This window comes from Euphorbia lathyris, chromosome 9, assembly GCF_963576675.1.
Source record: "Euphorbia lathyris chromosome 9, ddEupLath1.1, whole genome shotgun sequence".
In the NCBI taxonomy this organism is placed as follows: Eukaryota; Viridiplantae; Streptophyta; class Magnoliopsida; order Malpighiales; family Euphorbiaceae; genus Euphorbia; species Euphorbia lathyris.
The window spans coordinates 46,332,072-46,356,037 of record NC_088918.1 but is presented as its reverse complement, the minus strand read 5'-3'; the positions used below and the strand labels follow the sequence as shown (position 1 = coordinate 46,356,037).

General features: G+C 34.6%; 2 protein-coding genes across 4 annotated transcripts; one reads left to right on the top strand and one right to left on the bottom strand.

Annotated features, from left to right (window-relative positions):
- Positions 1-1,406: 1,406 nt before the first annotated feature.
- LOC136206590 (probable WRKY transcription factor 33) lies at positions 1,407-2,856 on the top strand. The gene is made up of 4 exons (XM_065997703.1): positions 1,407-1,661; positions 1,731-2,137; positions 2,212-2,376; positions 2,444-2,856. Exons 1-4 carry the CDS (start codon positions 1,485-1,487, stop codon positions 2,697-2,699), a joined length of 1,005 nt encoding a protein of 334 aa, XP_065853775.1. The 5' UTR covers positions 1,407-1,484; the 3' UTR covers positions 2,700-2,856.
- LOC136206589 (CASP-like protein 4B1) lies at positions 2,832-18,121 on the bottom strand. Of its 3 annotated transcripts, XM_065997701.1 has the most exons (4): positions 18,043-18,121; positions 17,672-17,918; positions 17,456-17,580; positions 4,604-5,758 (listed from the first exon to the last, which is right to left on the bottom strand). In XM_065997701.1, the coding sequence occupies exons 2-4, from the start codon at positions 17,799-17,801 to the stop codon at positions 5,081-5,083; spliced, it is 933 nt and encodes a 310-aa protein (XP_065853773.1). In that variant the 5' UTR covers positions 17,802-17,918; positions 18,043-18,121; the 3' UTR covers positions 4,604-5,080. The 3 variants fall into 3 exon arrangements, with proteins under 3 accessions (XP_065853774.1, XP_065853773.1, XP_065853772.1); XM_065997702.1 differs by lacking the exons at positions 4,604-5,758; positions 18,043-18,121 and adding an exon at positions 2,832-3,023 and having other exon boundaries at positions 17,456-17,591; positions 17,672-18,036; XM_065997700.1 differs by lacking the exon at positions 18,043-18,121 and having other exon boundaries at positions 17,456-17,591; positions 17,672-18,036.
- Positions 18,122-23,966: the final 5,845 nt, after the last annotated feature.

Here is a 23,966-nt window from a genome sequence, read left to right as displayed (position 1 = left end):
GCTGGTCTTGCCTCTTTCTTCATCTATAATGGTTTCGTTTCAATTTTTTCAAATTTCTACCATTTTTCTCCATTGTTATCGCATTTGTGATAAAATTTGTCGCATTTTGTCACAAATGCAACAACAGTTGTCGCATTTCTTCGCAAATGCGACAAGAGTTGTCGCATTTGCGACGAAATGCGATGCAACAACTCTTGTCGCATTTGCGATGAAATGCGACAACTGTTGTCGCATTTGCGATGAAATGCGACAACTGTTGTCGCATTTGTGACGAAATGTGATAAATTTCGTCACAAATGCGACAACAATGGAGGAAAATGGTGGAAAATATAGAAAATTGAAACGATACCATTACAGATGAAGAAAGAGGCAAGACCAGCGAGAAAAGCAGGCGTATAAGCTAAAAACATATCATTTCTACGGGAAATTGAACATAATACTTCAAAAAGAAGAAGAAGAAGAAGAAGAAGAAGAAGAAAAAGCAGGAGCAGATCCATCGATCAATAGAACTAAGGATAATTTTGTCCAAAATAGATGAAATTGACTAATTTGGTAAGATGGAAGCAAAGTGGATTATATATGTAAATGACTCTTTTTGATTGGGCTAAATTTGTAATTAGCCCTATTATATATAAAGGGTTATTACTTCCTCAATGTATTTTTGGACATCTTATTATAAAGTTATAATGTAATATTTATTGTTATTACTTTAATTTTCTTAAGATTAGAATGGACTTGAGCATAAAGAATTCCTTATTGGAATCCGGTTGAACTCTCTCTTATAGAACAATAGACCAACGGGAATAAAACTAGATCTTTAAAGAAGATTCCCTAATCATAATCCTAATCCATTGGTTATAAATGATTAAATGAAATACTACCTCTGTTTCATATTACATGTCTTTTTAGAGATTCTTTTTTTTGTTTCATATTACATGTCATTTTATATGACCAGTACACGTTAAGTCATTCTTTTTTTTTGCTATAAAACGCGGGTTTACGAAAATTAATTAGCATAATGAACTTATTATACAATAAATAAATATTGAAATCAAAATATATTTTTTCTAATATCCTTAATTTCTATATAACTCTCTAAAAAGTCATGTAATATGAAACGGATGGAGTATATAACAATACATATAATATATAACAAATCATTTAAATACATGTGAATAATAAAAGAAATGATGTTTGGTTGAAATAGTAAAAAAAAAAAAAGGAAGAAAAGGGTTGGGACAAGTGGTTAAGCGTGGAGGTTCCAGGGAGGGAGGGATGGAGCAGAGCAGAAAGTGAAAACAAATGAAGTCCAGTCAAAGCCACAAGCTTTGACCCAGACCAGAATTATAATTTTCCACGGTCAAACTTTTGCTTTTAGCTTGTGAGAAGAAGGACCTTTTTGCAAAATTCACCAGCCCTTTATCTTCTTCTTCTTCTTCTTCTTTTTTATATACTTGTATCCAACTGCTCTTTTTTCTACCCACATGCTTATGCTTATGATAATGACTTCTTCTTCTTCTTCTTCTAGCGCTTTCGGTAATCTAATTTATTCCGGTGATTCAATGGACAATACTGGTTGGGGACTTTTTGAGCATGGATTTAAGTCATCTTCTCCTCCTGCTGATTTCCTTGACTCTCCTAATCTTTTTTCTAGCTGTGATGTAAGTTCAGTTGTACTTGTGGGTTTTCTTTCATCAATTTATTATAATAAGTTTAGTTTGTTTGTTCAGGTTGTTCCTATTTCTGGTCAAAACTTTAACTGGAGGAGTAATTCTAATTCTAATGGAGTTAGAGAAGAAGTAAAAAAGTACTCAGATATTTCTTTCGAAACCCAAACAACATCAGAAAAGCAGTGTAATTATGGGTCCAGAAGATCAGACGATGGATATAACTGGAGAAAGTATGGACAAAAGCAGGTGAAAGGAAGTGAGAATCCTCGTAGTTATTACAAGTGCACTTTTCCAAGTTGCCCAACTAAGAAAAAAGTGGAGACATCTTTGGATGGAGGAGGACATATTACTGAAATTGTGTATAAAGGAAGCCATAACCATCCTAAGCCCCACTCGGATGACTTTGACCACAGCTCACCCGTTAGTAATTCAGCTGGAGATGAACATGAACCTGATGCCAAAAGATTGTAAGATGATTTGATTACTCTTATTCTTCTTTTTTTTTTTTTTTTATTTGAGTAATGGTTTTGCTTTGTTGTAGAAAGGGGGGGCATAGTGAAAATGAGAGTATCTTGGCTACTGGGAACAGAACCCTTAGAGAACCTAGAATTGTTGTTCAAACTACAAGTGATATCGACATACTTGATGACGGCTATAGATGGAGGAAATATGGACAGAAAGTAGTCAAAGGAAATCCTAATCCAAGGTATATTTAATTAATTAATTAATTAGCAGATCCATCAATTGAGTTTTGGAAAATTCATGTTGAACAGGAGCTACTACAAGTGTACATCGATTGGGTGCCCGGTGAGGAAACATGTGGAAAGAGCATCGCATGATACAAGGGCAGTCATCACCACCTATGAAGGGAAACACAACCATGATGTTCCGGCAGCCCGGGGCAGCGGCTACTCATTCCACAACAACACCTCAAGTGAAGCACCATTCACCATGGAAATGTTTGGAAGGCCAACCAACTCCTACAATATTATTAATCAAACACAATCCAAACTAGATTTCCTAAGTTGAAACAAACCAACTAATTAACTATTCCAATTTGCTTATTTCTTTTTTAGGCCAATTATTTAATTTATTATACAATAAGCAATCATACAGATACAGATACAACAGTCTTGTTAATGTTTTGAAAGAATAAAAGAATTAAATGTAAGATTGGGTAGATAAATCATATCCAGAAAGAAGAGCAGACATTCCTAATAAAAAGAATGCCATGAATGTCATACTAATGGCTCCCGCTGAGGAGTCTGTGAATAGGTTATCTGCCCATTCACGCATCCTGTTCGTCAAGGGAATCGCTGTTGAAGCTGAATATATCAGCAAGTACGATATAAGCTGCATCCCATAAATCACCAAAATTAATTATCAAATACGACTCTCATCTAAATTACCTTAACTCTTCTCTTTACTGTTTTTTTTAAAGGATTAATTCTCATACATTTTTAAACGCATATCCTCTGAAAAATGTATGAGAATTAATCCTTTAAAAAAAAACAGTAAAGAGACGAAAGAAGGAGTGGAGATGAAGTTGGAACTATGGAGGCAAACTCTAGAATCTAGAGGCTTTAAGTTGAGTCGAAGTAAGACAGAATATTTGGAGTGTAAGTTTAGCGGCCGTAGGAGTAGGGAGGCAGGGACAATCATCATAGATGGGAGAGTTGTTCAGGCCTCGGATTGCTTCCGGTATTTAGGATCTATTATCCAAACGGATGGAGAAGTAGATGGAGATGTTGCTCATAGGATTAAAGCTGGTTGGTCGAAGTGGAAGAGTGCTACGGGTTTCCTTTGTGATCCCGGCATGCCTAATAGATTGAAGGGAAAATTCTACCGGACGGCAATTAGACCAGCATTGTTATATGGTACGGAGTGTTGGGCAGTGAAACACTGCCACATCCATAAGATGTCGGTGGCGGAGATGCGTATGTTGAGATGGATGTGTGGTCACACGAGAAAGGACCGGGTGCGTAATGAAATAATTAGGACAAAAGTAGGGGTCACATCTATTGAGAATAAAATGAGAGAAAACCGACTAAGGTGGTTTGGCCATGTGAGACGTAGAGCGCTTGATGCGCCGGTTAGGAGAACCGAAGAGTGGCAAAGGGATGTAGTGGTGAGGGGTAGGGGAAGACCTAAGCAAACTTGGAGGAGGGTGATCGAGAGTGATATGAGTTTATTGAGAATTGAGGAAAATATGGTAGTGGATAGGACGGAGTGGAGGGAGCGAATCTGTGTCGCTGACACGACTTGATTTTCACGGTTTTATATGATGGTTCATGTTAGCCGACCCCGAATCATTTCGGGACTAAGGCTTTGTTGTTGTTGTTGTTGTTGTATCCTCTGAAAAATGTACCAGCATTCTCAAAAAGACCCTGTTATGTGCCTCTTAAAATATACATATATCTATTTCATATTAGAAATAAGTTTTTGACATGTTTGGTAAAAAGTGGTTTCGGTAAAATTAGAGTTTTCTATCACTTTTAGACGTTCGATTAATCAAAACTTCTAATAATAGTGTTTTGTGAAAAATGGGAGCTTCAAATCACTAATTTTCAAAAGCTAGTTTTAGGGGCATTTTCAATTAGAGTTTCAATTAGAGTATTGCATTGTTTATATTAAAGATCTAATACATCCTCTGTCTATTCAAGCTGTCCAAAAACTCCAACTGGCTCTTGAACTTCAAAATATTACAATTAACCTCTTCAACTTGCTTATTTGGAACAAATAATCCCTCAAATTGCTTATTTGGAACAAATAACTCCCAAATCCCAAAAAAACGTTCAACATAATATTACAGTAGAAATAAAAGATATCCAAAATATTGGTTGCTACATCTAACTAATTTGCTGATACATTAACAAAAATGCAAAAAAAAATCTCCAAAATCACAAATATTAACATATTTAAAGGTTATTTGTTCCAAATAAGCAAATTGAGGGCATTAGTTTTAACATTTTGAAGTTCAAGGGTTAGTTACAGTTACTGAAGGAGCTGAGGATATATTAGGCTTATATTAAAAGACTTATCTCTAACTATTACCTTTGATTTCCTATTGAATATGGGAGACTTTATTTCTATTATTATTATTATTATGTTCGTTTGGAAATTTGAACAAATTGAAATCAATTGAAATGAGTTCTAATAGAAAATGAGGTTTTCGGATATTCTTGAGAGATGTAATTCGAATAGCGTGTATCAATTCAACAATATTTTATAGTCATTTTTTTATTAAAATTTATATTAACTCGTTATTGTTTCAACTTTTATGTAGTTTTTTTTACAATTTTTTTTTTGAAAAATAACAAACTTTGTTAAATCAAATCAACAGAAAGAATATCGCTAAGAAACGACGGTGGACAGTCTCACACACCACGCACATGCTTAGAGCTGATCGCTCATGCTAATGAATTAGCTGCCATGTTCGTTGAATGTTTAATAAACGAGATAGAACAATTGCATATATCTCTAAGTAAAATAATACAATCATAAATGACCTTAGAGAGGCAAGTATAAGTCGAATTAGAGTTGTTGATCGCTTGTATCATTGAAAAGCAATCAGACTGAATCTCAATTCCACCGATATTTGAGGATTTAATCCAACTAAGAGCTTCTTTAAATGCCAGAGCTTCAGATAATTCACGGGCAAAGAGACTGTAGAAAGAACCATAGTGGGCATAGCTGCAATATCTGAATTGGTCTTGAGCAAGAAAGCCAAAAGAGTTGTGTCCACCATCGGCAAATACACATGCATCCACATTGCAGAGAAAAAGACCAAGAGAACGTTTCCTCCTTTTCAATAGTGCTAGACGAACTTGATGATTTACATACTTCAAATGCTGAGATTGAATCATACTCCACTGGCGTTGTTCCTGGAGAGACGAAGCAAGAATAGCAGCCGCTGGAGAACGATTTCTATCCCAAACCATTCCATGATGATGATTCCACAATCCCCAAATGATGATCACAATATTTGAAACTATGCCTGTCTGAGTTTGAGAGAGAATCGTGACAAACCAGCTTGAAAAGTTTCGAACCCCTATCCTTCGGTCATCCCCGAAGAAAAGCCGCCACACCTGTTATTCAGATCCACAAGAGATAAAAACATGAGTTTCATCTTCCCGCACTTGCTGAAAGATTGGGCATATATTATGTAATGAGCTTATTCGTGTAGATAAATTGGAAAGCGTATGGAGACAATGTGAGATTGCACACCAAATGAAATTTCGGATTTTAGGGCCAACCTTAATACGCCAAATGGAATTCCATAGGAAATGAGTTGGAGGTAGAATTGGATTTGATGAATTCAAAGCTACAAAGTACCCACTTTTAACTGAATAGGAACCTAACTTGTCTCTGAGCCACAACTATGAATCATTTCCACCATAGAATATTTTAGGTATGGAATATATCAATCGCCTATCCCTATCGTTAAACACTGAGTCTAGAATATGAGGATACCAATTTCTTCTACTGCCTAGCAGATCGGTAGGAAGGCGCGTAGGTAAAAATGGAGGGATATGGGATGTAATATATGGGTTAGCTGCATCTAGTAACCAGGGGTCATCCCAAATGTGAATATCAGTTCAAGAGCCACCTTGCGGACTACTCTCTTCAATAGAAGGTCCCGGTCTACTAAAATACTTCGCCAAATAAAAGAAGGGTTGTACCCAAGATTAGGAGTAAAAAACTAGAAAAGCGAAAATACCTTGCCTTAAGCACTCGCAAAACAATGGAATTAAGATCCTGCAAAATACACCAATCTTGATTGGCTAGCAACGCAAGATTGAACAAATGCAAGTTATAGAATCCCAATCCCTCATCCATTTTTGGCAAACATAATTTACTCCATTCTTTCCAATGTATACTCGAACCCGAAGGCATTAAGAAAATACTCATCAAATATGTCAGGATTGATTGAAGAACTGATTTGATGAGAATCTCTTTCCCAGCTCGAGATAAAAACTTTTCTTTCCAATTGTGAATTTTGTTCCAAATGCGGTATTTGATGAAACTAAATGTCTGAACTTTGTTTCTACCAACGGTAATCGGAGCTCCCAAATAAAGACCAAGATCAGTAACTTCGTTGACCTGAAGTTCGGTGTTACCAAGAGTTGGAACGTCATTGGATGTGTTACTGTTGTAAAGGATTGGGGATTTTTAAAGATGTATGCACTGATCTGATGCTTTCTCATAAGTACATAGGCAAGACTTAATAATTTTTGCTTCTCCCAATGAGGCCCTAAAAAAGAGGAGACTATCATCAACGAAAAACAAGTGTGAGATAATTGGAGCCAAGTTTGCTATTTTATAACCATGGATAAGCCTAGATCGTACCTTGTCAAAGAGGAGAGCAAAGAAGCCCTTAGCATATATAGGAAATAAGAACAGGGATAATAGGTCTCCCCATCTTAGTCTTCTAGAAGGAATGATAGGACCAATCTTTCTTCCACCGTGCATAATTATACAAGATATTAAGGTAACACATATCAAGAGCCAGTTTAACCATATAAAACTAAATCCAAGTTTCGTCAGCATATTTCTCAAGAAACCCCATTCAATCTGATCACACGCCTTGCTCATGTTGAGTTTAAATGTTGTTGTGCCCATTTTACCTTTCCGTACACTCTTAAGCTTGTGCACAATTTCATAAGCAACGATTATGTTGTTGGTTATAAGTCGATTAGAAAGGAAAACACTCTGACTGTTGGAGATGACTGAGGGAAATATTTGCTTAAGCCTATTCATGAGCATTTTGGAAAGAATATTGAATAAGACATTGCAAAAGGCGATAGGACGCAAATCAGAAACACTTTCAACCGCATGCTTATTAGGGATTAACACAATAAGCGTGTCATTCAGATTTGGGGGATTTGTCCCTGGTCCAAGATGGATAGACAATTTGAAATAACATCAAGGCCTACAACACTCTAAAAATGCTGGTATAATGTAGGGTTAAGACCATCTAGGCCGAGACTATTGTCACAGTGCATCTAGAAGCAAGCTTCCTTTACCTTAGAAGACGAAAAAGGAAGAAGCAGTTCTTCTTTTTGGGCTACTGAAACTTTTGGTTGAATAATAGAAATAATATCAAAATCATTGTTACATGTAGTGGTGAAAATTGTCTGAAAAATATATGATAAAGTATTCTCAAGCCTCGTCCCCATTCGCACATGTCGCCATTGGAATTCTTCAACTCATTGAAATGATTCTGATTATGTTTAGCTGAAGCATATGTATGAAAGTATCTGGAATTGGAATCCCCGTCCTGGAGCCAAAATAGTTTTGCTCGCTTCTTCTTGAAATCTTCTTACTGTTTCACTCCCAAAATGATCTTGACAACTCTAAAATTTATTCATTTGAAATCGCATCTCAGCTAAAGACTTTTTGAAGTTCTCTCATTATATGCACTCCAACATTGAAAGTAGAAGAACATACTGTGATCTTTTGTGATATATAACTCTATCCCTAACTAGTCCAAGCTTGATGCACCACAGTAGCACAAGATTCTTCTCGAAGCCAAACCAAAACCGTTTTATAACAGGATAGTGGATCCAAAGTCGAAGCTCGAAGAAGAGGGTTGTATGATCAGAAGCAATAGTCGCCAAATTGTATAAACATGAGTTAGAAAATTGTACATGCCAATGACATTTCACTAGAGCTCTATCAAGATTTTCTTATATCCATCGATAAGAGCCCCTGCAGCTTCCCAAATATATTGGTGACCTTTAAAAGGAATAGAGCACAGCTCACAATCACTAATAGCTTCCTTGAATCCGTTTATCAGCCAGTTATATCATTTTCGACCTCTCATTTTCTCACCGTGACTGATGATGTCATTAAAGTCCCCAATACATCACCATGCCATAGATGAATAATTTTTGACTGAGCGAAGAAGGTTCCAAGATTTTCTATGTCGATTCCTTTTTGGGAAACCATAAAAGCCAATCAATCTCCAATCTGGGATATTCGTTATAGATACAACATCATTAATGTAATTATGAGAAGAATAGAGGATTATTGAAGCCATGAATTTTCCAAACTTTACGAACATTTTCTTAACAAAGTTTTCTTTCCATAAGAAAGATGACCTGGGCTTGTGGACTTTGACCAAGTCCAGTAGAACATTAAATGTTCGTTGATTGCCCAGTTCATGACAGTTCCAGCTTAGGGGACTCATAAGGGAACAAAATTGTTTCAAAAAATGAATGGAAGAAAACTAGGGAATTGACTCAGACGATGAAAAAAAAAAGAGATTTAGAAAAGAGGGGAATTGACATTGATGTGAAGAAAGAAAGTTAGGGCTTATGAATTAACTTCTCAATAGAGAAGACAAAAACCCTCCATACAGAGAGACTCTTTATAAGTAAATTAAATTGTTATTTAGTTCTTTGATTATTCGAATTTTCACAAACTTGAATGATATTCTTAATGATATATGTCAATTTTAAATACTTATTAAATTATCATTAAAAAAGAAACGGAAAATTGTCATTAAAAAAAATAAACGAAAAAATTATCTTTAAACAAAAAGAAACGGAAAATTTAATTAAGAAACAGAAATGGATTTTACAAAACTTTTACGTATTGATAAAGCCATTTTATGTATTAATAACGAATTAAACTATAATGTCTGTATATGATGTTTTTTGGGTAAATTCCAAAAAAAAAACCCTGTGGTTTGATGTTGTTCCAAAAAAACCTCTGTGGTTTGTTTTTACAAAAAAAAGGACCGTGGTTTCACCGTTACCCGAAAAACGGAAAATGACTTAACACCGTTAAAAATGCTGACGTGACAAGGGGTAGAGTTGGAAAATTATTTTTTTTATTTTTATTTTTCTTTTTTCTTTTTCTTCTTCTCCTTCTTCCTCTCTTCTTCTTCTTCTTCTTCTTCTTCTTCTTCTTCTTCTTCTCCCTCTCTCTCTCTCTTCTCTTCTTCTTCCTCTCTCTCTTCTCTTCTTCTTCCTCCTCCCCTCTTCTTCTTCTATTTTTTTTAAATTTCTGAAGTCCAGACGTTACGTCTGAAATTCAGACGTTGAACGTCTGGATTTCAGACGTTTAATGTCTGAAATCCAGACGTTCAGACGTCCAGAATTCTGGAAAAATTCTGGAAAATTTTCAGAATTCTGAAAATTTTCCAGAATTTCTGAAAAATTCTAGAATTCTGTCCAGAATTCTGGAAAATTCCAGAATTCTGGAAATTTTCCAGAAATTCTGGAAAATAAAAAAAAAGAAAAAAAAAGATGAAAAAAAGAAGAAGAAGAGAAGAGAGAGAGGAAGAAGAAGAAAAAAGAAGAAGAAGAAGAAGAAGAAGAAGGAGGAGGAAGAAAAAGAAAAAAAGGAGGAGGAGAGGAAGAAGAAGAAAAAGAAAAAGAAAAAAGAAAAAGAAAAATTAAAAAAAATTAAAAAAAAATATTTTTCCAACTCTACCCCTTGCCACGTCAGCATTTTTAACGGTGTTAAGCCCTTTTCCGTTTTTCGGGTAACGGTGAAACCACAGTCCTTTTTTTTGTAAAAACAAACCACAGAGGTTTTTTTGGAACAACATCAAACCATAGGGGTTTTTTTGGAATTTATCCATGTTTTTTTTAGTTTGTGATGAAAATATGAGATATTTTTTTTTGAAGAAATGAAAATATGACATATTAAACACTAATTTATTGCAAGGAAATTGTTTGTAATCTTATTGATAAATATAAATATATATTTTATATGAAATTATATTTGTCAATTAGAAGCTCACCATTTAAATATGAATTATTAAACAAGAAAATAATAGTCATAAAAAATAAATGTTCTTATTTGTCATTTTACATAAATATCTATTAGCAATCAAGTATCTTTTACCAAACAGGTTTACACAAACATCTAATCAAATCCACTAGTCGAATTAGTTATACAAAAAGATAACTGGTTGATAGGTAAGTGCTAAAATTTATTTTCCAAACAGGGCGAAACTTTAAATTTTTCGAATCTTGTGATATTAAAAATAAAATTTGCCATGTGTTGCTCATCATAATAGCTCAAGCTTTAAACTTGGGTTGGGTTTTGAGTTTCTACTAGACTTAAAGTACTATTAGCTATGAAAACTTGACAATCTAAGAAAGTCTCGCTTTGACGAGGGTTATGTTTTTTTGTTTGTTTATTTTCTTTGTGCGGCTAATGTTCCATCTTTGTTTGGTTCAACATTTATCATCAATTTGGACACTGCTTTCAACGACTATGTTACCCTATAGGAGGAGAACATTGCGTGATTGGTGGTTCAGCCAGAGGATTTCATTAAACAATATAAGCCTCCGAAGTGGAGTTTTATGGGGAGATTGCTCACTGAAAAGACCTTAAGGGTTCCTATTATAAAGAATACATTTGCGGATCTTTAGAGATCGGTAAAAGGTTCGTTTATTATTGATATCACCCCAAATTTGTTCTATTTTGATTTTTTTTATCCTTTTGAATGTGATTGTGTAATAAAAGGCGACCTATGGACTTTCGAGAAAAATATGCTGATTATGTTAAGCTAGACGATGGTCAATGTCCTCGCTCATTGGCGCTGCAAGCGACAAATTTTTGGGTTCAAGTTTTTGATCTCCCGAGTGTATTCATCTCAGAAAGGGTGGTTGTTAGTGTGGGGAATTTTCTCGGCAAATGTGTGGAAGTTGATCCTAATAACTTTATCGGGGATGTGAGAACCTATTTGCGGATTCGTGTTTGTCTTGATGTAACAAAACTGTAGAAATGCAAAATGAAGATTGATAAAGTTGTCATCAATTTCTCTTGGATTCAGTTTTGATATGAGAGACTTCTTACTTTTTGTTTCTACTGTGGTCGAATTGAGCATGCTAATAAATTTTACACTAGTCTAGTGGAGCTCTAGGATCCAGAAAGGACAGAGAGAATCTATGGCAGCTGGTTATGGGCTCAGACTCATTAGAATATTGCATTGACACAATCTAAGTTTTTGTTATCAACGGCGTTAGTGGTTTCGCCAAGACCAGTTTCACAAGCTGACGCGGGAGTCCAAGAGAATATGGCAACTCCTCAAACTTTGCACCAAATCTATAAGATGCTCGGAGAGATTTGCAAGGGGGAAGATCCTACAATGAAAAGGTCTGATCATGTGTCAGATTTGGAGGATAATCATTTAGCTAGTGACAAGACAGAAGCTTCCAAATGTACGTAAAAACGATTCGGAGTTAGTAGTTATAACAGAGGTGAAACGTAGATGCCAAGATGACGTGGATGCTAGCTTGGATTCGAGTTCAGTAGGGCCTATGGAATGTGATTCTACACTCGATATAATATCTCAACAAAATTTGGTTCATGCAGGTTCTTGTTGTCAGGCCCACCCAGAGCAAAAGTACCCTTAGTTGGAACTGTCGAGGGATGGGCGATTCTCGGTCGGTTCATATATTGGTGGATTTTGTGTCCAAATTCACCCTTGCTTTTATCTTTTTAATGAAAGTCAAATTTAACTGAATTAAGGTTGAAGAAATAAAGAAAAATATTTCGTATGTGGATTTTGTTTTGTTGATCCTATTAATTGTGGAGGTGGTTTGGCTTTTTTTGTAGAAGCATAATGGTTTTGTTAATCTACTAAGGTTTTCTAATAAATTCATTGATATTAAAGTTACAATCAAGGTTTGCTAGAGTATCAATTAACCAGTTTTTATGGTTTCTTCGAACGTAATAGTCGCCTAGATTCTTGGAATCTCCTTCAACTCTTCATCATTCTTCCTCCATTCCTTGGGCTATTATGAGTGATTTTAATGATATGATGTCTCATGCGAACAAATTGGTGGTAATAAACATCCTTTTTCTTTGCTCCATGCTTTTAGTGACACAATTGACCTCTGTGGTTTGTTCGAAAAAATAATTTTTGGTCATATATTCACTTGGAAAAGAGCAGATGCACAACTTGGTATATTGAGGAGAAGCTTAACCGAGATTTTCCACTTCTTCTGATTGGTTGAACTTATTTACCTCTGCTAAAGTTACTCACGAAGATGTGAATTGTTTGGATCACGTGGCTTTATTCCTTTTGGCCCAACAGATTTGCGTTGAGTAGCACCGTAACTTCAGTTTTGATAATTCATGGTCGTGGGAGGATAGTCTTCGAGATAGGATTGTCTTGGCCTGGAAGGGGTCTGGTACTTCTGATTTAGTTACTCGGTAACACGAATGTTTGGGTGTGTTGGTCGATTCAGCGAAATAATTTGGTGTCATTTTAAGGATCAGTTGAACGATTGTAGGGAGGATATTTATAGGTTCAAAAGGAGAATTGATCAAAATTCTCAATTGGCTTTTCTTGTTGCTAGGGAACGTTTAGAAGCTTTATTGCTCCTACGAGAGTCATTTTGTTGGCAGCAATCCGTCAATTGTGGCTGAGTCCTGATGATCTCAATTCCAAATATTTCCATGCTTCACTTTCGGGTAGAAGAAAGAAAAATCGTATCCACCGATTACAGGATGATTCGGGTAATTGGCTTGATTGGCAAAATGGTCTTGACTCTCATCTTTCGAACTACTTCATTTTAATTTTTCAATAATGGGTATGATGCAGATGGTATTCTTCAAAATGTTACTGGTAAGATTTTTTAGAGGTCAATGATGACTTGGTTCGTTCTTTTATGGAGGAGGAAGTTAAAGTGGCTGTGTTTGGCTTACATCCGGAAAAGAGTCCAAGTCCATATGGTTTTACCCATGTTTCTACCATAAATTTTGGGACATTGTTGGCTCCTAAGTAACTTTCCCTTGTCTAAATTGGTTTAATATATTTATGGTACTACTATTGTCCTTATTCCAAAAAAATCGAAGCTTGACAAGGTCTCTGATTTACACCCTATAACCCTTTGTAATATAATTTACAAAATGGTTTCTAAGGTGATAGCTAATCGTTTGAAGCAGGTTCTTCACTTAATTATTTCTCCTTATCAGAGCGTGTTTGTCCTAGGGAACCTTATCTATGATAATGTTATGCTTGGTTTTGAGGTTAATCATTATATGAACAGGAAAACTCAAGGGAAATCAGGTTATGCTTATCTGAAATTGGATATGATGAAAGCTTATGACAGAATTGGGTGGGGCTTTCTGGAAGGTATGGTGAGGAAACTGGGTTTTGCCGAATGGCTGATTTCTTTAGTGCTTCAGTGTGTGTCTAAATCCTGTTATCACATTATGAATGGTAATCATATACTTAGTCATAGTATTCCTTAAATGGGTCTTAGATAGGGGTACCCAATCTCTCCTTATCTGGTCTTGATTTGTGCGGAGGGCATGTCAACGTCTTTATCCTGCTTAGAAGATATAAGCATTATTCATGGTTATATTATAGCCTGCAGATCTCCTTCTTAATCTCATTTTTTTTTACCGACGACAGGTACTTATTCTTTAAAGCCTCGACAACAAAGTGTAGCGTAGTGAAGTGTTGCCTCAGGCAATATAAGTTGGCTTCTAGTTAGAAAAAATCCATTTTGAAAATCTTCTATTTCCTTCAGCAACAATTGCTTTGATTTATTATGCTCTTCCTTGAGTTCTTTATTGAGTGTGCCTCAGATTGATATCCCAGACAAGTACCTCAGTTTATCTTCTTTAATTAGGTGAATAAGACACATGTGTTTAATTATCTGACAAATGTCTTTACAAAAAAAAAATGAAGAGTTTAAAGGCTAGATTTTTATTTAGAGCTAGAAAAAGGTTTTGCTTAAATCAGTTCTTCAATCTATGCCCTCTTATGTGATGAGTTTATTTCTTTTTCTTCAGTTTTTGTGTTTTGATTTAGTGAATATGATGAATTCATTTTGGCGGGGTACGAAGGAACAAACTTCTGAGGTTATGCATTGGCAGTCGTGGGATGGTCTCTGTGTCCCGAATAAATTTGGAGGTATAGGTTTTCACAAGCTTCATTTTTTTAATATAACTCTTTTAACTAAGCAATGATGGAATCTTTTGTCCTTCCCTAACTCTCTTGTTTCCTAAGTCTATAAGGCTCACTATTACCCAAACCCGAGTTTCTTAGAGGCTCAAGTTAAGAATAATTTACGCTGCATTTGGAGGAGTGTAATCGCTACTCATGATTTGGTAATGTCGGGTAAGAGATGCTCAATCGGTAATGGGACTGATACTTGCATTTGGAATTTACTTTGGTTGACAGATGTGAATCCCTATACGGAGAGCCCTTGTCCATATAGTCTTCGTGATGTCAATGTTATCAGTCTTAGTTGTGTGTACTCGATTATATGGGATGGTGATATCTTGAAGGACTATGATCAGGATTGTTTGTTGATTCTAAAAATTCCAATCTTGTTGCGTCTTACATCAGGTAGATGGTTTTGGGGTTTAGAGTCAGGGAATTATAGTGTCAAGAGTGAGTATGTTAAATTGATGGGGAATGTGAATTTTAGTGTGAATCTAAACTCAACTATTAACTGGAATCAATTGTTGCATCTCTATGTGCCTACTAAGGTCCGTAATTTGGTTTGGAGGGCTAGTACAGGCTTCCTTCCCATGATGATTGCTCTCTAATCTCGTCATGTGCTAGTTAATGACTCGTGCCCCAGGTGTGATGTTTTAGTAGAGAATTATTATCATGTGTTGGTTACTTATTATAAGGCGCACGAAGTTTGGAATTTCTGTCCATCTCTATGATTTTACGAGCTTCTAGAATCATGTCCAAAGTTTGGGTGATCAGTCTCTAGAGGATCATGTTGCGGTGATTTGTTGGGCGAATTAGAAGTCTCGCAATGACTGGGTGTGGCATCAACATCATGTTTCTACTAGCACTATTTTTAGCAACGCAACAACTTTTCTATCTCGATGGAACCATGTCCAATTATTGTGTTCAACTTCTGATCTCTATAGTAATTCTACTCCTTCTCGTTGGCAGCACCTCCAATAGGTATTCTAAAAGTTAACGTTGATGCTACGGATTTTATGGATGAACATGTTGTTGGTTTTGGCATTGTTGCTCGGGAGGCGTTAGGTGCTTTCATAACAGGGAAGAATAGGTAGTTGAACTGTATTCCATACACTTTGATTAGTGAGGCGATGTCATGTCGAGAAGCGCTAAGTTAGATCAAACAGTTTGGGTGGTCCAATGTTCAAGTGGAATATGATTTCTTCAATTTTAGTTCAAGCTTTGGCACATAACTCAACCACCTATTTGTATATTGGTCTTATTATTGCTGACTCTAAATCTTTGTTTTGGGAATTGTTTAACTATAACGTTAGTTTTCTTAAAAGGCTAGGGAACGCTATTTCTCATGTCTTAGCTCGAGTGGTTAGTTTTGTATCTGATCGTGGGAGTTAGATTTATGTTCCTCCTCCCTTTCTTTGTACTTCTCTAGCTCCCGATCTATAAATTTCTATTTTTTAAAAAAGATATAAAATTTGTCCCCACCTTAAGAATAGTTTTTGGCGACCAAATCCTTATTTATAGCACATATCATGCTAGGGACGAAGCCAATCCAACGTCCGGGTGGCCAGTCCCCCTGGTGTCTAACACCATCCCTGAGAAGGGCTGGTTCCGCCATGAGTAGTCCCCTAAGAGAATAGTAGTTGTATATATTAAAGAAGGCATAAAAATAGGATAGAAGAATAAAGTGGTACAGTTGGTATAAAGAGGAGTTGAGAATTTTTACATAACAAGTTTTAAGTTCAAACCACAACTCCACCTTTTATTAGTACTATCTAATTACATTAAAATTTTTCTCCATTATTATTATCTAATTTTAATTTTTTTTCTTAAATAAAAATATCTATATTATTATCTAATATCTTTTTCTTATTATATTAATTTTTTTCCATCATTATTATCTTTTTTTTTCCTTAAATTAAGATTCCAATATGATTATCTAATATTATTATTATTTTTTTCTATTATTATTATTAACTAATTTTAAATTTTTCGTTAAATCAAAATGTCAATGCATTTATACATTAATATAATCATTTGCTTCTCGCAATATCACATGATATATATAATTATATTTTAGTAACCATTTAATTTTAAGTAGTATACTTGTATTAAAACTAAATCAATGATACCATATATTCTACTGTATTAAATATGAAATAAAATTATCAAAAACATAAAATTAATGTTAATAGTTGTTAGCTAGTTACATTAACTATTAGTTGATTAACTTTTCGATTAGCTGCTTTGACTAGCTGATTGTGTAAATTTGTTTAGTAAAACTTAGCTTATAGTTAATAATTGTTTGTGTAAAATGACAAATAAGGACATAATACAACTTTTATTTGGGATTACAGGACACTAATTAGAGGTAAAAATATTCTTAAAAAAAAGTGGAGCAATAATCTAATTAAAAAAGCTCATAAACCAACCTCCAAATAAGTTCTTTCAAATCTCTTTTCACCGAACATTATTGTTAAAGGTTTAACTAGTCAAAACTTTTAAAATGGTTCAAACTTTTAATTTTATCAAAAAAAAAAAAAAAAACTATTTAAGATTTTCTTACCTACATCCCAAGGAAACTCGTAAATCAAGGCAAACCTCCATATATTTAGGGTTTTACAAAAAAAAAAAAAAAAAAAAAAGCATTAAATAGAAATGAGAAAATATTTAAAGAGGCAAAAAAAGATGGAATTAAAAGAAAGTAAAGAAGCATATTTTATAAATTTGAACCTGCAAATTTTTGTACCCAAAAGCCACAAGTGAAAGAAGGAAATCTTTATATGATAAGGAGATGCAGTTCCAACTCTAAAAATTAAAAGTTTCCCTAAAATAAAAGTAGAAATAGAGAAGAAACTCTAACCTGATCACCGATGAAATCTACCATGGCAGACGTCCGTCGGTGAATAAAATGTTTTCCGGTGTAAAGCTCGTGAATATGGCGGAGCACCTGTCCTCCCGTGTACAGCGTTGAAAGTATTGATATAGCTAATAAATACCTAAATAATAAGATGAACATCATATAATATAATTAAATTAAAAAAGGGTTGTGTTGTGATCATATTCCGATTATAGGTACCTGTACTCCTCATATCTATCGAAATTTCTCCCATCTCCGTGTTTATTACTGGCCATGATAATAAAAGCAAGCAAAGAGAACAATAGACCCAATCCCCGGAGCCCCAATGATCCTCTCTTCCTAATTTCATCCCTTTTCCACCTCCTTGTGATCACCCCAATCCCGATTTCATTAACCTCTGGGTCGACAGCCGGAGGAGCCGTCACGGGTGGTGGAGACTGAGATTGGTTCCTCGGTGCTTTATCCTCTGAACCAGACATTCTTTCTTAGCTTACAAGAATTAAATTACAAAAACAATTCTAAAATGGAGAAAGAAATCTGATAATTGAATTGAAGATCCACAGTTTTTGTTTTTGTTTTTGACAACTCACCCTCGCCTTCCAAACAGCCTTTCACTTGGTTCGCCAATCATACTTTAACACATCCAACAACAGATCGCTTACGTGGCTGAATGCAGGCCCGAATCCAGTATTGAGGCACTGGGGGTAGTTGTCCACATTTATATTTTTTTAAAAATCTAGGTATTAATTTTGAAGTTTTAGAGATTTATCTCGCTTCATCAATGGAGATTTAAGGTTTACTGGTTCTATAATTGAGGATGAAAAATAGTTTTAAATTTACTACTTTTTTTAATTCTGTTTTATAAAATGACGTCGTTTTATTTAATTAGAACTACGTCGTTTTGTTTACAACAAAAATAAAAAAAAATAAAAAGTAAATATTTAAATGTAAAATTAAATAGGTCCTAAAACAAACCATCGGTCTCTCTTATTCTCTTTAATCTCTTTAGTTCTTCTTCCTCAATTCCTCTTTCTTCTTAAGCCTAAATTGAAATCTGTAATCCTAACTAAGATTAAATCAAAATCGGCAGCCAATCCTTCCGTAGTTGGATTGTTGGTCCGGCATTCCATCTCCGATCTTTGCCTTTCTGCTTTGGTATTTTTTTGCTCCTACTTAAATTTTGATTTGATATTTCTGCTACTATTTTACTTGAACTTGAAATTTGATCTCTGCTTTTCTATAATTATTATTTTTTGGATAAAAATTATTTTAGTCATATTATTTGCCCCATGGAGGAGAAATCCTGAATTCGTCCCTGGCTGAATGCTATTAGATATTTTTATGTGCACAAGATGGAAAGGGATCCATAAAATATTAAGTCGCACTTTTAACTTGTAACTAACTTGTGCCCAATATTAATTCTAAAACAAAAAAAAGAAACTTGTGCCCAATAATGAGAGAGAAGGTATGAAAATACATATAGTAATAGTTCAGAGCAATTTTAACTTTATTATCAATGGTAGAGTTTCTAGTTGTTTGTATAAACATATTTATATAAATATATTTGGTAAATTTTAACACATTGGTAATATTTGTTTATGTAAAATAACAAATAGGATATTGTTATAAAATTAATGAATTATAGCGTGATTATAACCACACTTATATGTAGATTAATATATTATAATGAAGAACTTAGATTGAAAGAAAATAATAAATGCATAAAAGCCTTAATATTGGTGTGTATTACAAATGAGAAGATAAGTTTATTTATAGTAGTAGATTTACAAAATGAATGGTTCTAATTACACTTATATTTAATCATGGAAAAAGTACAAAAATAAACCTTGTGGTTACATCTGTTTTCAATCGCAGCCTTGTAGTTTAAAAATTTATAAAATGATATCTTGAGGTTCATTCCGTTAGCAAGCACATACCAAATTGACTAACGGTGTTAAAAGTTAAAGAAAAAAGAGTTAATTTGGTCCTTATATTTATTTATTTTATAAATTAACCTCCTTTATTATCTAATTATAACAAACAAGCCTCAAAATAAAAAATAAAAATCAAACATACCCCCTTCTCCATCTCTCTAATTTCTTATTTTTCTTTTTCTTTCTCTCTCATATTTGTTAATTTCTTTCTCTAAAATCAATTGAATTTCCATCTATTTCTTAAATTTCACTTAAATTGGATGAGTTATTAAACGTGTCCCAACATTTTTCATAATAGAAGGAACTACATCAACTTCTTGTAACTGGTGATTTTCGAGAGATTGTTGAATTTTCAAGCATCAATCTTACAACTGCTTAATTTTATGCATTCTCTTCACTTCCGGTTCTGATTTTGGATTGTCTTCCAATAATTGATCCTATAGCATATCAACAATATTCCCCATTGATGGAGGGTAAATTACATACGTGGTGTACAACCTTTACTCCAAATCACACTTTGGTGTACAACCAAAATTTTGTCACACTAAACCGTACGAACTTCAGGTGACCTCTCACTAAAGTGTACAGCCGGTTTTTGTGACCGGTCAACGCTGGTCAACTATGCCAAGTCAGCATTTTTTATTGTAGAATTAAAAAAGTGGGATCCACTCTTTATGGAATGACTAATATATAACCTTATTCTTTATAAATTTACTAAAATACTCTCATCTTCTTCCTTCAACCCCTCTCTCCTATTTCTCTCTCTACATCTCCTCTCTCACTCCTCTCTCTACCATTTCTCTTGTTGTCTGCACCAGAGCTCATCTTTTGTCTCTTTACCTGCTCCTTTTGCCTTTCCATTGCTTGGTTACCGAGGAAAGGCCGGAAAAAGAAGGAAGAAAGGGAAATTGAAAGGTAAAGCGAAGAGGTTATTTCCATTGTGTATTGATTCTTCATATTTATCATTTTTAATTGCCATTGCTGTTTTTTTTCTTTTGGGCTTTTTTTTTCTCTGTTGAATAAAGCAGCATTTAAATTCCAACATTTGCTCTGTCTCGTCTTTCCGTATTCGATTAGAGCTCTCAAGAGTTGAATTCAATGATATCAAATTAATCTAACATATTACCTAAGTAATTAGCAGATGAAAGGGCTGTAAGACAAGAATAGAAAGCCCTAACAAAACTCAAGAACGCCAATTCCTAGGGTTTGAGAAAAGGGAAGAAGATGGAAAATAAATCTTTGAATAGACAAAATTAATAAAAATTGAACAACTTAGTCTGCATAAAATGGAAACAAAAAAATCACATGGAGTAAGGGATATAGAGTGGGTTTGCAGCCGTTCTAGCACAGGACGCCGGAGGTGGTGGGAAGATGTCGGTCGTTGTGTAAAAGAATTATAGAGAGATAGGACGGAGAGAGGTTTGGTGAGCAGAAAATAGTGGGCTACTTACTTTAGGTAGTATGAATACATTAGGAATAGTATAATTTTTCTTTCTCAAACTATACGGGTAAAGAAAGGGTAGAGAGAGGAGTGAGAGAGAAGATGTAAAAATGGAAGAGAGGGGTTGAAGGAAGAAGATGAAGGTATTTTAGTAAATTTATAAAGAATAAGGTTATATTAGTCATTCCATAAAGAGTGGGTCCCACTTTTTTAATTCTACAATGAAAAATGCTGACTTGACATAGTTGACCAGCGTTGACCGGTCACAAAAACCGACTGTACACTTTAGTGGGAGGTCACCTGAAGTTCGTACGGTTTAGTGTGACAAAATTTTGGTTATACACCAAAGTGTAATTTGGGGTAAAGGTTGTACACCACGTATGTAATTTACCCCATTGATGGAGCATTATTTAGTTCAACTTTGTACAATGTTACCTCCTTCCTTTTCCTCTACAAGTTTAATCCCTAACTTAGATTATTATAGTCAATGGAGGATTCAACCCAACTCCTCTCTCAAGACCAAATCCTAAACAATAAATAACAAACACTATTAGTTCTTCCTCCTCCAACTTTCTCGCCGATGCCATCCCTCGGATGAACAGCCGCTGTGATTTCTTCAGAGAATTTACCAAGGAATCCAAGAACCTCTGGTTCCTAGCTGTCTCAGCAATGTTCACAAAGCTTAGCTGGCCAACTTAGCGTTATGAATCTCACGCCATTTCCGTTGAGAACTCTTTCATCGCTGGGTATCATGGTACAATTTGAAAACCCCTAAATAATTTGAAATCAATTTTGTCAATCCTTGTATCTTCAATTGGTTTACAGAAATTAATTAAATGTTGATGATGAATCAACAGCTTGGGATGGGAGCGCACTCGGAACCCTAAGATTCATCATACCCACAAGAGCTAAAACGTTATTAGAACAACGATTTAGAGGTGCTATTGTTAATATTCGTTCAGGATCCTCCATTGTTGCACCTTCTCATCCTCTCTTCACTGTTTGTGCTGCTACGAAAGTGTAAGCCTTATTTCTCAACTTCTATCTTCTCTCCTGCAATAGATTGCAAACCCAATATGCCACAGAACATGTTGTTATATATTTATTACGGTAATTCTGTTTTATTCAATTGATTTTAGAGAGATAAATTAACAAAAAGGAGAGAGAAGAGAGAGAAAGAAAAAAAAGAAATTAAAGAGAGATGAAGAAGATGGTGTATTTGATTTTTATTTTTTTTATTTTGGGGTTTGTTTGTTATAATTAGATACTAAATGGGGTTAATTTATAAAATAAATAAATATAAGGACCAAATTAACTCTTCCCCTTTGACTTTTAACACTGTTAGTCAATTTGGTATGTGTTTGCTAACGGAATGAACCTCAATGTATAATTTTGTAAACTTTTAAACCACAAGGGTGCTGATCGAAAACAGGTGTAATCAAAAGGTTTATTTTTGTACTTTTCCCCTTTAATCATAACATGTGTATTATTAATACATGTTTAGTTATTGGTGGACATTCATTTAATATGGTGAACATCCATTAAATAATTATTAACATTAATTATAATTATTCATAACACCCCCCCTTGAATGTTCATTCATGCGAATAGGGCACTGCCTCATTAAAAACCTTACCAAGTAAAACTCAGTGGGACAAAACCATTGGTTAAGGGAAAAATAGTACAATGTTTACTCCCATACTCTCAGTATTACTGAAGATCTATAAGACGATGCATTCTAATACCATAAACCAACTTCTTAAAAGTTGTAGAAGGTAATGCCTTTGTGAACAAATATGTCAGATTGTCATTTGATCGAATTTTCTGAATATTGATTTAACCGTTTTTTTGAAGATCGTGAGTAAAGAAAATTTTAGTGAAATGTGCTTTATTCTGTCTCCTTTAATGTGGCCTTCTATCAGTTGAGCAATACAAGATGCATTATCTTCATATATTATAGTCGGTGTTCCTTCATCTGATGATTTACCACATACTCTCGTATATGTTTGGTTAACGATCTTAGCCAAATACATTATTCGCTTGCTTCATGAATAGCTATTAACTCAGCATGATTTGAAAAAGTAGTTGTAATAATTTGCTTCGTAGAGTGCTAAGATATAGCTGTACTTTCATATGTGAATAAATAGCCCATTTGTGATTGCTTTATGTGGATCAGATAAGTAAACCGCATCCCCATAGCCAACTAATTTAGGTTTAGATTCATATGCATAAAATAAACCCAAATCAATAGTTCCTTGAAAATAGCAAAATATATGCTTAATTCTATTCCAATGCCTTCGTGTAGGTGCAAAACTACATCTAGATAACAAATTGACAGAAAAGCAATATCAGGCCTCATATTGTTAGCAAGATACATTAGTGTACCTATTGTACTAAGTGTTGGGGTTTAGTGTCCTATAGACAATTATTCCAAGATATAAACCTAATGTAAATGAATTGTTCTTTATGTCATTTGTTTTAATAAGATATGGTTTCATAACTGTATAAAGGCAACCTCTTTTAAAGAACTAAATAAGTCTAATAAAAGGAAATTCCTAAGTTTATTTAAAGTGATTATAAAGTGTTCATACAAGCATGAAGTGAGACGAAACATTATAATAAACTAATAAACTTAAAACCACCCCAAGTCAAGTGATATGTTTTGAATAGGGATTGACATAACACTGTTGAGACTTGCATGTAACAATGTTTTCTGTCGAGAAAGAGAGCTGATCTCACAAGCTTCAGATATGCAGATATCTGGACAGTTACATGGATCCAATGAAAGGGGTTCATTAGGATTGGGGACCCGACTTGAGATAACAGGATGGGTAGATTTATCCTTGTCACATGTTCATCTCATTGGTATTAATAGGTATAAGTAATCCTAAGACTCAAAGGAATGTTAATTAGTGATTCTGGATTATGGAATGTGATGCTTTAATCCTGTTGTAACACGATCCATAACAGGGATGACTCTGGGGTGTGTACGGAAGACGTTGGGTATCACATGAAGTAATTGCAGGATAGTTATACATTGGATTGAGCATTTGTCACTCCTGATAAATGGGAGATACATCCAAGGATCGCTTGTGGAAGACTTAACTCTAAATCCTTGCAAGGTGATAGCTTAAGACTT